This window comes from Lethenteron reissneri, chromosome 32 (assembly GCF_015708825.2).
Source record: "Lethenteron reissneri isolate LAM-NWPU_2019-01 chromosome 32, ASM1570882v1, whole genome shotgun sequence".
Lineage (NCBI taxonomy): Eukaryota > Metazoa > Chordata > Hyperoartia > Petromyzontiformes > Petromyzontidae > Lethenteron > Lethenteron reissneri.
The window spans coordinates 13,498,110-13,515,121 of record NC_083810.1 but is presented as its reverse complement, the minus strand read 5'-3'; the positions used below and the strand labels follow the sequence as shown (position 1 = coordinate 13,515,121).

Genomic DNA, 17,012 nt, shown 5'->3' with positions numbered 1-17,012 from the left:
TACAATGGGGCGAATTGCAGTGTAATTTATAAATAGGTTTTCCCCTAGTCTCAAACAGTGTTAGTCAAGAGGACGCCAAAAGGTGTACAGCACAAAGACAAGCATTATCAGAGTAATGAGGGCTTGAGGTGAGCATCTACATCATGGGACCTCCTTTGCCATTACCAAAATATGAGAACAGGTTTTCCCCTTTTTTCTGGCAACAAAACAGGTGTTAAGATGTTAAAACACCAAACTTGAAACCTTTTACAAGGAATCGTGGTATTTGCGTGTGGCTGTATATCAATGTAAAATTATACAGAAATTATAATGATGGTATTTGCTTGTGGCTGTATGTTGTTTGGCAAAATTGGTATGTCAGATTTCCTTTTATCATACATATTCCATTTTAAGCTGCACCAATGTGAACCCTATTTCTAATGTTGAGTAGTTTTCAGTAAACCAAGTACTGGAAATATATAAAAAACAGATAATGCCTTAATCGCTTACCTTTTATAGGCACTAATGTACCCACTGTTGTGAACTTAAGGGACTGGGTTTGTCCTTGTGCTCTAAGAATGATCAGCATGGGAAGAACAGATGGAAAAATGCAAATAATCGGACACGCCACCATCTGCAAGTGTTGAAATCACAATTTCACCAATTTTCTTTGGAGAAATTAGAAGGATCTGAATGTATGCATCATACATGTTTGGTGATTCACTGCCCTCTTCCCCCAATAGGCAATTTAATTAATCATTGCTATTCAAAATAGCAACTCAATTGAACGAGTATTGTTCAGTATTGTTCATTGAGTTATTTCTATATCTTTTGTACAGCTTTGTTTGAATGTAATATGAGTAATTAATGTGCACATTTTTGTTGCATACATTAAAAGACATTGATGTTAATTGATGAGCCCATGCATTATTATTACATTGTGTAATTAAAAATTTCACCTCGAAGATCATGCCAGGCTAATTCCTCACATTGGAGAAATGTCAGCTTCTCAAAACGCTCTTTTACCGAGTGTCATTTTGAAGGCGTATTACATTATGAATTGCACCTTGAGATACCTCCATTCCTTCCGATATTTTGCTTTGAACGAGCCACACTAAGCTCCCATTGCGCCTCATGCATCATGCGCATCCCAATCGCTGTCGGGGTCGAGACGTCTTGACCCATGAAGACCACCAGCAATTATTGAACTGAATGGATGCGAGCCGTCTGGACGTGACCTGACTGGCCCCCCTCTGCCACGTGCAGCTGAGTTTAAAAGATTGACTGACGAAGATCCACCTTGACCCTTGACCTCGTGTGCCCTGCTGTGTCCCCCCCCCCCCCCCTCCCCCCCCTGTGCTTGACCGTGTCGTGCGGCTGGCAACAAATTTTCCGCCGTCAGATCCCCGGGCAGGAGACGCGGCTGCACGGCACTCTTAATGGCTTCGAGCTGCACGTGTACAACCGCTCGTCGCTGTACGCGCACGTGGAGGAGGTGTTCGGCCTGGAGCCGACCGTCATCCTGCCCCCCAAGGACAAGCCCCCGTGCAAGGCCGCTCCGAAGCCTGACAGGTGCGCTCCGGGTCTAGCCCGTTGTGAAGCACAGGCCGCGAAGCGCAGTCTGTGACACGCGCCTGAAATTAATGGCAGTTTTGCCCGCCATCTGTGAGCTGTTTACTTGTTTATCTAGCTGTCTTTCTTCCGGTTTGTTTAGCATGAGGGTGCAGTGATAGGGAGAAAGAGATAAAACCTATTCTCTGTGTGGTTTATAATGCACATGGCATGGTTGGAGAAGAAATCATCGGTAGAGCACAGCAGATCTCTTATGTATTCCGGACCTGTGTTTCACTGCTACTTTCATATGCCTGTCCACCTTTTCACTTATCTGTGCATCTTGTCATTTGGCTGATTGTTCCATTCATTTTTACACCAACCATTCATCCTCGTACCTGCCAATCATTCTATATTATAGTATTTTATTGTGTCATTCTTATTTTTTTAGCTCACCATTGATTTCATCTGTCCGTTCTTGGGGCGCTTTATTCAACGTTCTCATGCCATATCAGTTCAGTGTCGTGTACGTGGCATGTCGTGTGTGTTTTACATTCAGGTGCTTGCTAATATTTCTAACCCCCAAAGCCTATGTTGTGGCAGTCACATTACCTGACGGGAGCTACCTGGCAGCAGTGTGTCCGCTGCTTGCTGCAGAGGTTCACGGTTCGAATTCAGCGGCTGCCCTGGTTATTGCCGCGGTGTGTAATGACCGAACGTTAAAGATCCCCTGACGTCATTCGCAGGAGTAACGCATTGTGTGCAGGTGTCGGGGTCCAAATTTGTGAATGAAAAGCAGGCTGGTACGTTATTTAATTGAGATTATACGAGCAATCATCACCCTGTTACTGGCACCACTAATGCCCCAAGTCACTCTTGTAATTGACACTAACCTGGTCTCTTTGAGTTTTCACCTGCTTAAACAAAATAAACTTGAACACGGGGGACTTTTATAATTTTAACGCTCTCCTACTAAGCTTTATCGTATTTATGCCCACGCTCTGTCCGTCTAGATTTGTCTTTCCGTAACCGGAGGGCACGATAACTCCCACAAATGAGATTAATTTTACGTGCTATGAAGAAGGGCCATTGCTCGAAATTTTGCCTACTTTATATTTTTCTGTTTGAAGCGGTGTTATTGACCAACATCTTGAGTTTGTTTGTTATTTGTGTGGCTTAAGGATTTACTTAATTGAAAACTGGCCAAGTTGACAAAAGGGTTATCCATACTTGGAGACAAAACCAGCGCTAAGCTGACGGTTTTGCACGCCGCTTTACCCTCACAGCTACCAGTTGGCTTCCACATTGCAAACGGATATTTCTTATGGCATGTTGGAGAATGTTGCAGTAAACCAAGATTTCTCTTCGTTGTTTTGCGTTACAGTACGCAAGCTAAAAAGCCCGAGACTGAAGACCCAGCATCGTCGTGGAGGTCTCTGATTCCTGTCATTAAGCTGGACATTCATTCCGTAAGCCGTTGAGCGTCTGTGCCTGCACCACGTGGCGTGTCTTGCGTACCAACACACGTGGCAGACATTGCTTAGAAACTCTTCATTGTGGAGCTATCATTATTTTTATCGAGTGGCTCACCCATCTCCACCACCTACCACCACTTTCCCTCCACCCAGCCCACTTTGATGAGACATCAGCTATTCAGCGAACTGATTAAAAATGTGATTGTATACATTGGCACAGAAACGTTAATTGTTTTTCATGCTAAATATGTCACTGATTATCTGGTGTTTACACATGATTACATGTGCATGGGTGATTACTCCAGTTTGCAAATCAGTGTTATGGCAGACTTCTGGGTTAAAGCGTACAGCTCATGAAATGTATGAGTGTCGATTTCGTTTGTACACGTCTCTTTGTACATTCACCTGTAATTTTGGTGCATTATTACAGATTTGATTTATAATCCCGCCAGCATTGCGACCTCATGACTGAAACTACTCGCTTGATACTAAAAGGATGCTAGCGAACGTCACTGTTGCACCTGAGGAACAGGCGAACTGCATTCGTTTGCAAGCCAAATTAGTAGCCACAGGTGCACTCCATTAATTTGTGATGCGCACCACACGATGCTTCGTCTGTTGAGACCAGAATGTTGTCTCTCATCGTTTCGGTGACATCTCCAACCGATTTGGGAACATATCTTGGCAATAAGAACAAAAGCAGCCCGTGTAAAAATTTGTGTCGTCCGACAACCATCCAGGGACAAGGAATGGCAGTAAAAGTGCATCTTGTGGTGAAATTAAACAACTACTCGGAGGCGTGAAATATGTTGTACAAAAAGAAAGCGGCCCAGTGCCTTGTCGAGTAATAAGTTATGCAAATTTCACACGTGTAAATACAGCATTATGGAAATATTTGTCAGCTTTTGTAAAATCCAAGGCTGAACCTCCATCATCATGAACAAATAATGGTTTTGTTTAATATAAAAATGTATTACTTCATAAGTGAATGCGTCGGTTAAGAGTTCTTATCCAAGTATAAAAGGAAGACTAACATAGGTAGTGAATCCAAAATCCACGTGTGATCGCCTCTACAGTACAGTAGTTGTATATCTTTACAACGGTGGGCAGAGTTTGATGGCTTTTGATTGGCGTGTGGCTCTGTTATCCACTTAGTAGGCAGAGTCTTCTGCATGGGAGAAGGAAAGTGTTATCACTGAGCACATGCATCGATCAGTCGATTCTTGACTACAATTTATTATTTTGTTCATTAACAAACTCAATCTTATTAACTTAAACATAAATTTTCCCCATATTAGTGCTTATTGGCATAGAGATCCTCGGAAAATTGATATTTTTGAATGATCCGCGATGTTAAATTATCCAATGACCTTTCCCCCCAGTCATTAGCGCAGATAATCGAAAGTCTCCTGCACATGATATTGCTCCTATTGGGGAAAAAAGGGATCTCTTCACCTGTCAGAATAACCACTCCAATCGAATTCCTGGAAAAACAAAAGAACAATTGCATGAACGCACTGGAGAGCGTGAAAAGGGGAAGGGAGTCATTGGGAGAAAGACATTTTGTGTTGAAGCAGAGATGTAACCACTACTTCTGCCAATGGAAGAGTCCCAACACCACAAGGGGGAGAAAACAATAGCAAACCTTTGTCTAACTGGAAGGAGAAATTTTCTCTTGTAGTGAAAGTCCCAAGATACGGTTGTATTTGCTGATTTCCCCTTGGATGAAATAGATTTTCTAGAACTAAATGTTTTAGATTTTCTTTCTTTAACCTGATATCGTGGTCTGCTTGCCACTTCTATTCTTGAGGTATGGTAAGTTCAACCATGATAAAACACATCTGGAGCAACAGTCCCTGATATTTAATCAGCATTGCATGAAATGGAAGGCCTATAATACTAAAATTCCATGGCGCAGGGTTAACAGATGCAGAAAAAGCACTTGGTTGAAGGGTCCAACAATGGCTAAATATAGACAGTGAACATCTGGGCATGACCATAAAACATGTTGGAATGTTTGCGGACCCGAGTGGGAGCATCCGTGTCAACCTGGAGGCAAGGCAAGGTGTGAACCGGGCGCGGTGTTAAATTGTTGAAGCCTCGCTGGAGCCGATCCAATACCTGAAAATTAGGCTTTCTAGATGAGAGGCCATTCTTTTTCTTAGAATCCGTCGGGTAGAAATCCCCCCCCATTAAGATGTAATATAAGGTCTGTGCGGAGACGTCTGGTCCTGGAGAAATGAGTTTACCCCAGAGGTCTTGTTATTGCCCGTCGGTCTACAAAGTCGTCCCTCGAGAGGTATTGGAAAAGGTAATGAAGAGGACAATACTGTATCGTGGGTTTCATTTGAAACTGATTGGGGTCACTCACAGCAGTTTCATGGTGTGCCTCTAGGAACGTGTTGTTATTTGTTTCAGCGTACTGGTGAATGTAGCACCTCCCAGTGGATGTCAGGGATCGGAGAACCAATTCAACATCTAATCATCACCAAGTGCATGATGCTAATTCTAATCCTGTAGAAATGAGAAGTGAAACCAGTAGCGAATCACTTTGTGGATTGTGTGAGAACTGTTAATTAGGAAAGATATCTAATTTGTATTCTTATCAGGCCCCATGGTAAACATGCTGTCTTCAACACTACCTAGGACATACATACCTCAGACATTTATTGAAAGTGGACAACATCTAATTTATTAAATAAATAGGCGTGTCAGATCAGGTTGGAGTGTTTTTGGAAAACAACTTGATAATGAAAATCAACATACCAAGGTTCCTAAAGAATAGCGTGTTAGTCACTGCTCTTACATATGGATAGGCAACAGACTGACAAAGGCCTTGGCAGAGTGACTCATCGCCCCCTGAATAGACGCTCTACGTTTCATCATAAGCCTTATTCAGCCTCGGCAGCAATCCATCCAACACCTGCACACATTGCTTCATCTCTCATAGTGCATGTCCTCGTACTATAGTTCATACATCACTGTGCGTCACACCAGTGTTAATTTATTCAGCATTTCATAAATTAGAGTCTTGTCAATGGGAACCTGTGAACTTTAGTTTGGGTATTAATCTGGATTACGTGGAGTCATTCTCACTCTGGTTGACGAAAGCAGTCAAAAATCTCATCCACTCCTTGTTATGTATGTGTGTTGAACTTCTTTTGCACTGTACATAGCCAAACGTGCTAATCGGAGGTGGTTATTGATGTTGGTGTGAAGAGCCTGCAAATCCTCCACCCCCTCAGTATTATCAGGTCAAGATGTTAGCCAATCTTTGCAAACAAATATAACTAATTACCCTTCTGTAATATCTTTACTAAGCAATTTTCGTCTGCATCTTCACTCAGGCTAGTTAGCTTCCTCTCCTCATAATCAGTCATGCTGTGATATTGATAATTACTTTTTATGACTGAGAGTCATCGTTGACTAAAATAAAAAAAAGCAAGCACTTAATCGTTGAATGTTTCCATCGCTAATTCCATTGATAAAAAACGACCGCCGGCTCGTGCGCGTCACGTGCACGTGCCAGGGCCGGCTGGTGTTTGGCAACCGCCTGCTGCCCCAGACGCTGTGCGTCAACTTCGACGACGCCTTCCTGACGTACACGACCAAGCCGCCGTCGAGCCACCTGGACGAGTTCATGCACATCGTGAAGGGCAAGCTGGAGAACGTGCGCGTCATGCTGGTGCCCAGCCCGCGCTACGCCGGCATGCAGCAGGACGAGTTCGTTGCGCACCCGTGCCACCCTCGCCCCTCACCCCCCCCCCCCCCCCCCCCCACAATGCATGCCGCCCCCTTCGTTTCCTCTCGCCAAGATTACCGCTCGCTGGATAGATCCCTGCTGAGACCAATTGTCTCGGTTAGACAGGTTTTTCCCAAGTTCTTACAAGCTTAATTCAAGAAACCTATTAACTGTTCGTTACGCCTTCAGTAGTGCTGTTTGTTGCTGGTCACTTGGCGTTTTGGGCCTTTGGGCCTGTGCTCGGCAAGCAATACAAATTCTTCGTAATTGATGAAATCATTGACACACGAGAGATTACATCTTGAGGTTCCCTGTTGGAGAAAATGGTTTATATTTGTAAAGTTAATGGTACAGCATGTTGTTAATGTTAATACATATATATTTTTTATAGCCATATGCTAAAGTCATTCCAGAGAAAGCCATTGGCACTCAGTTTTATATCTCTTTCTCCCAACAGACCGTAACATTTATAGACAAAATACGGTTAACTACGAGAGGAGAGTTTAGAGCTGTAAAAACAGTAATTGGATAACATGTGCTTAGATCTTTACAAAGTTGCCGGTACGTGTGTAGGATCAGTACATTGCCCGGGTGCAAGTGTCTCATTTGGCTATCCAACGTTGCGTGTGCTGCGACGGTTTGGCACGTGCTGTGTCACACCGGTGCCATTTTGGTCACGTATTTTGCGAGCGCGAGCTTTATCATCCGCTCCACAAATAATTTCTCTGATTGGTCTGTAATTGTGTTTTGTGTTACGCCACGCAGCCTAACTCCCCCCCAAAATATGGATCACTGCATTTCCCATTATAATCTTTATTTTAGTTAATTTCACCAATTACTGTGCGCCTTTCGTTATTGCCGAGGGCTCAATGGGGAGAGTGCTTTGTGCGTCCGCGATTGCTCATCCCCGCTGTGTGTGCGTGTTTCTGGCAGGCCTCCGCGCTCGATGGGGGAAGGCTTTGTGGTCATGTTGTCTAACGATGTGGACATGTACTACTACATGGATAAGCCAGGTATTGTTAGTCATGTGATAGTTGAGTGTAAACGTGCACATTTTAAAGCTTTCGTTAGAGTTTTTTTTCTTCTTTTGCACATCAAATTTTCAAGGTTCATTAAATTCCCTGATTCTTCTTAATAGGATCACAAAAGGTGCACTTACAGGATTTCACTTGGGGCCGTTGACTATGCCAAGTTCACAAAAAGAATGAAACCAAATGTTTTATGCATAACATGCGATGTTATAATTTGCACAGCAGCAGACTGATCAATTTTGCTCAAGAATAGTGTTGATACAAAAATAGGTTTTTAACACGTAGTTAGTGAAACTTCCAAAATCGTATTCCTACATCGTTCTGACACTCCTGTCATATGCTTGGTAGCGCATGCACCTTGTCAGATTTCAGTATGACGTGGTTTACATGTGCCCAACTTATGAAGGCCACCATGATGATGACGACACCACACCCACACTTTAAGGCCACAGTTTCCAGGTGCTCTGTGGCCATGTGTGTTGCCCAGAATGAAAATGGGTGATAGCAGGTTGGAGTGCTGCTGGAAAACTAAACTTGATAATTGAACAAATAGTGTGCGTGTTGTTATTTTAATGTGTTTTGGTTTTTATTTCTCAGCAAACTGACAGATCAGTAAATTGGTTTAATGTCGTGTTTTTTGATATTATAATTTTTCCAAATTTGAGAATGTTTTTTAAGTATTTATATGACTGCTCACTTAAAACTTTTATAATTGTATTGACGTCTTGATTTTATTAACTCTAACTCCTACCATATTTCAGAAATTACATTCTCACAGTGAAGCCAAATATGTGAATATTGCGTTCATAACCTTTGCACAATCATACAGTACACAGTAGAGCAGTGGTGCAGTGGTCAGCACACTGCCTTATGAAGCGGTCTCCCTAAGTTCTATTCCTGGTCATGGCTAACATCATTAGCAAATGATATCCGACCCAGTCTTGAACCCCATGTTTACCAGCGGTGTAGCGTGCTCAGACAACGCTGTTGTTGACACATGGTCAGAGGAGAGGCTTTCATCCAGCAGTGGATTGACAACGGGCTGAAACGTATAATTATCAGTGTTTCTCCGGTTTAAACCTTGTGTAATATAACAAGCTAGAGCTCGTGGTCCTCGTGTGGATCCACAGGTTCTCGCTATGCAATTCAGGTCCATTCCTTTAGTCACAATACAAGATTTGATTTAAAGTGGATTAATAGAAACGCAACTTCTTCTCACTTGCACAAGTAGCTTGTTTTAGTTCTTACAAAAACATTTTCTCTTGTCATTTCTCTCCATCGGTGTCTTAATAAAGTTAAGTATTATTTGGTATTAAAATTATTTTATTAAATTATAAATTGTCTCTCTGATTGCACGCATAGAGAAAACAAACAAATAAATGTATTATTGACTGCAGACATCTTGGTATTTAATTTACTGCACATTTAGTCCACCGTGGCCCGTGGATTGTACTTGCACAGCATTGCCAATACCTCATTAAAATGTAAAAGATGATCTTGGCAGTTGGAGAGCAACGCGCCGCTCTCTGTTTGGTGTGGGTCCCGTCAGTGGCAAGGTTTCCTCTTACGACGCTACTCTGCCATCATCTCACTTTATGGGATAATTACAAAAGCCCTGTGGTGATGTGTGGTTATCATGAATCTGCAATGCGCAGACTGGAAGGGAGCCTTCAAAGGAATTGTCGCTTAACTTACAGTGGCTGCAAATAAGCTGGCTGAGAACAAAGACCATTAATATTCAATGTGTGGAGCCCCAATGCATTGTTTATTGCCCTCGTGTGTTGGTTTGTTTTGAATTCCTGATCATTTATTCGGGAACGTTAACATCGTATATGAATATAATTGTTATGAATGTACTCTAGCTTTACTTCTGTGCTGCATTTATTTGGAAACGTTCATCTTGAGAAAGTGTTAAAAGTCACTGAGCCACAATTCTTCCTCTGGATATTCCTCTGCTGAAAAGACACTGGGTGTTGGACGTGCAATGCTTTCAACGAGGAGACTGGCTAATGTCCACTTAAATTTGCTTCCATTGCCTCCGAGTTGCACTTGTTTTAATGATTGCATGTGGTGCAGGTGGTGAATTGAATGGGAAAGAGAGAATAACAGGGAAAATTGGGTTCCAGAGTTCATAGCCAGGTTTCGATTTTACCTGGGTGTTGACAAATCCTGGAACATCACGCTACAGTTTAATGAGCCGTGTGGACCTGTGTGTGGGCAACTGCTGCCTGTTTGTTGAACCCGTGACGTAACTTGTGTCGCTGTTTAGAGGACTGGAGTGTCACAAACATTTTTTTGGGGGAAAAATGAAACCACATTTTTGGCAGCAGCAACAATTTCTATCAAAAGCTGGTTACAGAATAAAATACATTTAAATTTCTGGAGCTCGGGAGCCCGCATGAATGCGCACATCTCGTATATGTAAATGATGTCTATCAATTAAAATGCTGCACCACTCACTCCTCCCAGGGTTCAGTTTTCCTCACCTGCTCACTAGGAAGGGAGCTCTCACCACTGCAGCTTGGCCACGTGTACACGGTCTCATTCTGCTTCTGACTTAGGAGGATTGGTGACACTTCTACAGCATTTGTGGTGCCTAACAGCAGCAAGTGATAGCGATGTACGATGGCATCAGCAACATTGACAATCGTGTAACCTCTTAACCTTAACGCTTGTTTCCCTGCTTGCTCACAAAGTGTTCCACTCTGTGCTGCACGTTGACCAGGCCTGGTGCCAGAGGAGAGCGAGGAGAGCTCCGAGGACAGTTCTGGCAGTGAAACCTCCAAGCTGCAGGACCTGCCACCCTGCTGGGGGCTCGACATTGTGTGCGGCAAGGCCACGGACTTCAACTACGGGCCCTGGGCTGATAAACAGAGGCAGGCTGGTGCACAGACACAAAAGATAAAGATCCCCCGTAAAGCCTTAACAGACTGCAGGGGCATGTGCTGTTAGCGAGCACCTATGAAGGTACACGAGGGGGTGGGTGGCCAGCACTACGCCCGACCGCCTTTGTCTCCCCAGCGGCAATGTTTACACATCGCACTAGGTACTCATTTCAGGCTGAGTCGACCTACGGGAGGCCCAGGACCTGTTCAGATATCTTCGCTGGTGTTGGCCATGAGCGGGAATCGAACCCGGGTCGCCAGGCTCATAGCGCAGTGCGCTAACCGCTACACTACCGCACAGACACACACGTACACACAGTCACACACACACACACTTGTGTACACGCACATAGAGACACATTTTTCCTGTTTAGTTCTACCGTTCAGTCTTTAACACTGCTAATATTTACTGGGCATAAGACAATCATTGCTGTTAGGTGACATGGAGAGTGAACCATGTCGACATTTTTAGTGCAAAACAAAACTGCTTTGAAGAGGTGGCGTTATTGAATGTGCCCTGGGGTAGATGCTGCCAGTGAGCGTTTGTCGAGCATTGCGCAGCACGCGGGTAGTGTAGCGTGACCAGCACCGTTTACGCGTGGCTGCCGTTGTTTCCCGCAGTGCTAATGTTGACAACGCCACACTGGGTTCTGATTTTAGCTCGTGCTGACCTAGGAGAGGATCAGGTAAGGTTCAAATACCAGTGGCTACTGGTGTGTTCAGCATGGTTTGAAATTTTACCCTGCTGGGATTATGGTGCAGTGTGCTAAACACTACACCACCACCACCCCTGGCGTTTTCTTTTTGCGTTTGCTGAGCACAGTCTTCTAGGCTTCAAACGCAAAGTGGCCAGCAATTAAAGTCACTAATGATCGTCCAGCAGATATGAAGCAAATCATCCCTTGACATGAGCAGGTTCAATAGGAACATGTTGAAAAGAACATGGAAGGGAATTCAAAAGTTGAATAGTACAAGCAGACGAGGAGGAGGAAGATGAATCCTCTATCCTGCATCATGGTGTTGGAGAGTTACTGAAGAATTGATGAGCGTAGGAGCATAAATTAATCTAACTGCTTCATGTTGTATAACATCGACGCTAATTATTGTTTTCTGTTACGTGCTATGTAACTATGCACCCAACTTGGACCCGTGACGAACAGAGAGGAGGATCCTTGCCTGTAAACATTAAGCAGTTTTTCAGCATTGTTTTAAGCAACCCTGGCTCTACTGATGAGACATTGTCGAAACTGGTCCAGAGTGTGCTTGTTTTTCACCAATGCTAATGAAATGATGTACTCCCAGAAGGCTGTGTGGTTGATGAGATGTGTAAACAAAAAAATACTTTTACTTTTTACATGAAGGGGCAGAATCGGTGATAAAGTTGTTATTGCCTGCTTATTTATATTTCTATCTTCAATGTTATTGCGCAGTAGGGTAAACATTAGGAGTCCTACTCCAGATATCCCAACGTGGAAGTACATAACCACAAATGCATCGGTATGTATGTACCTGTTTGTAGTTATATTACTTTGTAAGTATATAGTGCGGTCTATGCTCATGTTTGGTTGCATTGGAACACTGAAGTGTTTGTATCCAATGTTCAGAAGTGTGATTGTTTCTTCCAGTAGGCAGGGCACTTTGCCAAAGTAAATGAATATTCAATATAAACAAAAGCCATTAGAGACTCGATACGTAAAGTGTTATGGAACATGGTCAATTGAGATAGGAAACGCGTTTTAAATGTAAATTAACTGCGTAAATCAACGTGCAATAATGTTTGAAAATGTAGCCTAATGTGTGTGGCGTTGTAAACTCATTTTTAAATAACATTGACCAATACTTGAGGACCTAAGTGTTGGTTACAAGACAGAATGCGAAAATGAGCGAGTCTGTGTTTTGCATTTTAACATTCGATATATAATTTGGTGAGATTTGGACTGAAAAATGGTATGAATACATTGCTTCCTTGTGCATTAATGGGCCTTAGTGCTGTGCGGAAGGTTCCGGGTCATGAGAGTAGATTGTTTTCAGTCCTCTAGAGTGAAAACTCTTCTCTTTAGAACTGCTTTTTCTGTTTAGTTTGTTGTCTTTCCCCGCACCTCTGATGAGCACGGGCAGCTGCGTTACAGTGCGAAAGACGTTCAACAACATACATACTGCGCGTACGTAAGCGAGTGCAGGTGTGTCCGCGCGTGCGTGTGCATGCGCGGTAAAATGTACCGCGCCATATTTGATTTGTCCTTCCTCTTCATCTTTGCCCTCTGCCCCTCACCAGGGAGCATCTCTGGAAGTTCTTTTTCCCAAGTGACTACCAACCCATGAAGGTCACGGAGATGGCCAAGCCAGGCGAGCTGCGGCAGAACCTGGCCTTTGAGTTGCGCATGAATATCATTGCAGATGCCACCATGGACTTGCTCTTCACCAAGAACCGGGTGAGCTGGGAGTGATCGGGATGTGGTGCTTTGATGACTAATGCTCAATGTAAAAGGACTTAAGTTCTGGGTTTAAATCTATACGGTTACCCACGATTATGCAGTACCGAAGCCTCAAATGTAGAATAGTGGCAGGCTCGCTCGTTTGCATGATGATGATTATTTTATTTTCAGTGCCTTTTGTTTTTGATTCTGTGAAATAACTTTGTGCATGAATGCATTATTTTGGCTGTCATGCAGGAAACCAATGCAATTCATGTGAACATTGGGGCAGGATCATATCTGGAGGTGAACATACCTATGATTGTGGGTGAAAATGGTGAGTTTGCCCAATGCCAAGTGCCACGAAATCGCAATTGAATGAACGGAGTGCGTTGAAAAGGTTGTTTTGTTTAATATTGCTGATGTAAAGTAAATTTTGTAGTTGTTTGATGTGTCACTTGTTGCTGACCCAGCAGAGACCTAGCATGCATCAGCCAGCAAATGTTGCAGGGTAACGAGGTGTGCGACGCTAAAAGGTTTTAAAGGCTTTATTTTAAAATGTAAAATCGCCCCCATTTCAAGGGGGTATCAGTACATTGCACAAACAAATTCAAAGATCAAATCTCGTAAAATACAGAACGATTAAATGCACTTAAGGGAAAGCAATGAGGAATTAGTGAGTCTTGCATTTCCTCCTGAACACGCGGAGACTCGGAGAACGCAAGACATTGCAATGAATGTCGATACGCTGAATGTAAAATGTGACGCATCAAATCAGTGTTGTTACTTGGGGAATCGGCTATTTTGCAAGAAGTCTGGCTGCATTCGACAACTTAGTAGTCCCATGATGAAGCCAACCTTTGAAGATGTCAGTTACTGACATGCAGACTTTCAATGTCTAAATGTTGATAGGTGTTGCTCAGCCTTTATAGACGTAACTTTCACGACAGCCACCTGGATGGCAAGACAGGATCTACTATCCCTACGTGGGCTGTACAGTTTATAGCCAGAATCTCTTATTGTCATTAAAAACTAAACCTTTGCACATATCAACTTAACATTCATGAAAATAAAAAGCAAATTGTAGCTTGTGACAGTGTTTTATTGTATGTGTCTGTGGCTTGGTCAGGTGATCTGTGTTTCGTGTACTTGTTCATGATTGCTTTTCTATTAAGGATAACATTTTTTTTTACTGTAGCTGATAAGACCCATAGTTCTGGAAATCCACAGAGGCCAAGTGATCACAAGTCAAATATACGTTTATGGCTGTAGGCACATAAAGAAATGGAAATTTGACCCATGTGATAAAGTGGCTGCAGCAGAGCACAAATTAAATGTACACTTCAGGAATCCATCTTCTGTGTGCACAGTGTAGGATAATCCATCATCCAATGCAGGCTACTCGCCAAAGAGTAGGTTATGTTCATGTGCATAACACAACTTTCGTTTGAAAGTTGTTGAGGATGAACTTGATCAGGTCTTGCATCCAGAATTCTGTAATGAATCACCTCAAATGTCAACTTTGTGCAATTAATACAGACCTGAAGGAAGACTGACTTGATTGAAACAATCAGAGCACTCAATAAAACACAACACTTGTCAGACTTCGTTTAAATTAGAAGCACTTATTGACCTTGAATATATGAAACCACAGTGAATTAAAATCTCCTGGAGATTTAATCATTCGTACGATTCACCACAACTGGCCAGCCTACCTGGGTTGGCCTCTGTCGGTCTACACGCTGATTGTTGGACTATATAATGCCAATGGTCGTGATGATAAGCCTGACGGCAAGCCGCACTGCTCGGTAAATCCTGAACATAATTTATTCAAGCATTGATTTTGTGTAACATTTGTGCAGTGGTCAATGCACCGCGATGTGTGGGCTGCGCTCGATTCCTGGCAACGGCTAATATGAGTCCAAATTATATCTGAATCGGTTCTCGTCCTCTGGCTTGTAAACATCAGCGTTTAGGAGACATGATGCTGACCACACCACCCCATCGTGCACCATGCCGTCCCTAATAGGCACACTGAAAGAATCACTTACCCCAACTGCCTATGCAGGCTACGTGGACGGTCTTTGTACATGTGTGAGTGGGCCTGCTTGCTGTATGCTAATAGCTATTGTTTCTATTACCGATATCGCTGCCACTTCTAACAGTGTTTACCCTTCTCCTCCTAGGTTTTGCCTCCACCATCAAAGGGCAGCTGTTACATGTGGATGCGACCAGCAGCATGCAGTACCGTTCCCTCCTGGAGGCTGAGACACTGGCGGTGAGAGACACCGCACCACACTGCCTTCAACTTCTCCGTTAATGATGCAAATGATGATTGTGATGCCGCTGGGTTGGCAGTGATGTACAAGCACATGGAACAAAAAAACTCAACACGTTCGTCAATAATGCTGCTATAAAAGAAAACATATATATATAAAATCGGTGCTTTAACACCTAGGCTTTCGCGACCATTATCCATAATACAGGTTTTTTGTGTTAGATCGCGTTAATATGAATTGACACAGCCAAATTAGTAAGGTTTGTCACGTGAACAGAACATGCCAATTCGTTACCAGTAAAGCACACCGAAACACCGGTGTTTTAAGAAATTGCTCTTCTTTCTAGCATATGAATAGAGAGAGAGGCTGGAGAGATAGTGAATCAGATATTTTATAGTCTCCAATAAGCCGCTTGGGGAGTGGCTCGATAGAGAAAAAGGGTGCTTCTGCAGAGTCCTTCTCTTTGAATTGCACACCATGTGAACACATTTTTTTGGGGATTTTTTTTACTCTTCTGTGTTTGAAATATTATTTAATTAATTTCATGATTTGATAAATGGGACTGACGGCGAGGCTTGACCTGTGGAAAAAACTGCGTTGGCAGCACCCCTCGCGCGAGCACGACCGAGCCCGTATGTCAGTACAACCTCCCCATCTCCGCTCCGAGGCCGACTTGGGAGATGTACGGACTGTGTCCTGCAGTCGTTCGTCTTTGAGCCCGATCGTATAACGTGCCGGGCGCAAAGCAGGGCTTGGTTTGGTCAGCACTCGGATTTAGGATCGCTTGGCCAAATCATTCGTATGCACGATGCAGTGGCTGATGGTTATAATCTAGCTACCTGGTGCTAGGGCAGAGTGATTGTGCTGAGATCACGCTCACAAACCACAGCACCAATCTGCATAGCCAGCATTGAGGCAGCACAGAAAATAGGTTGCTAATCTTTGCAGTGTTTGTCACTGCTTCAGATGTATGTGGGGACTTTCTGCGTACTTTGATTCCCCCCCCCCAATTGCACAAATCCCGTGCTCAATAGGATTTGGCCAACTTTATCGAAGTACGGTCCTTCTCAAAATGTCTTCTGGGTCTGAGTGCGGCTTTCCTGGGTAAAGGATGAGTGCTGGTCCTCTGTCCATCATTGTGTCAAAGTCACATTTCTCTCATGCCATTGTAACAGGTCGTTCACTGGAATTAAATGTCTCACCAGATGTGCGTGTGGTGTTTCAATGTTAACGGCCATGAATTCGATTTAAAGCAAATTCTGTGCACGACAGGCCCTTTTGACATTTGCTTCTCCCTTGTTCTCTTTTCTGTATCTCGTTAGTTTCATGTCAATGCCAACTACTCGTTGCTGTGGAACATGCACCAGGCGTGGCAGTGCGAGATTGAGGTCTGCAAAGCCACCTACTACTTCATATTTGCACAGAAGAACTTCTTTCAAGGTGAGTTGTGTCACACGTGTTTATGGTTGGATCCCAGCTGGTTTGTGGTCGTTAATGGACGCCTTCGTTGTGTAAACCACCCCTGTAAAAATGGAATGCTTTAAAGCTGGTTGCATGTAACTGCTTTAACTGGTGGCGAACGCCTGTAACCCAGCGCTGAGAAGCTGAGGTGGGTTGACGGATCACACAAATTTTGTGACACTCCCTTTCCGTGGG

At 43.5% G+C, this 17,012-nt stretch overlaps 1 protein-coding gene across 1 annotated transcript in view; it reads left to right on the top strand.

Annotated features, from left to right (window-relative positions):
• Window positions 1–17,012, top strand: part of BLTP1 (bridge-like lipid transfer protein family member 1) — a 132,948-nt gene that overhangs the window by 15,598 nt on the left and 100,338 nt on the right. Inside the window, 9 exon segments of the mRNA XM_061564167.1 lie at window positions 1,382–1,551; window positions 2,915–2,999; window positions 6,535–6,728; window positions 7,681–7,760; window positions 10,504–10,654; window positions 12,939–13,095; window positions 13,336–13,414; window positions 15,264–15,355; window positions 16,679–16,796. Of these exon segments, the coding sequence (XP_061420151.1) occupies window positions 1,382–1,551; window positions 2,915–2,999; window positions 6,535–6,728; window positions 7,681–7,760; window positions 10,504–10,654; window positions 12,939–13,095; window positions 13,336–13,414; window positions 15,264–15,355; window positions 16,679–16,796 (1,126 nt within the window).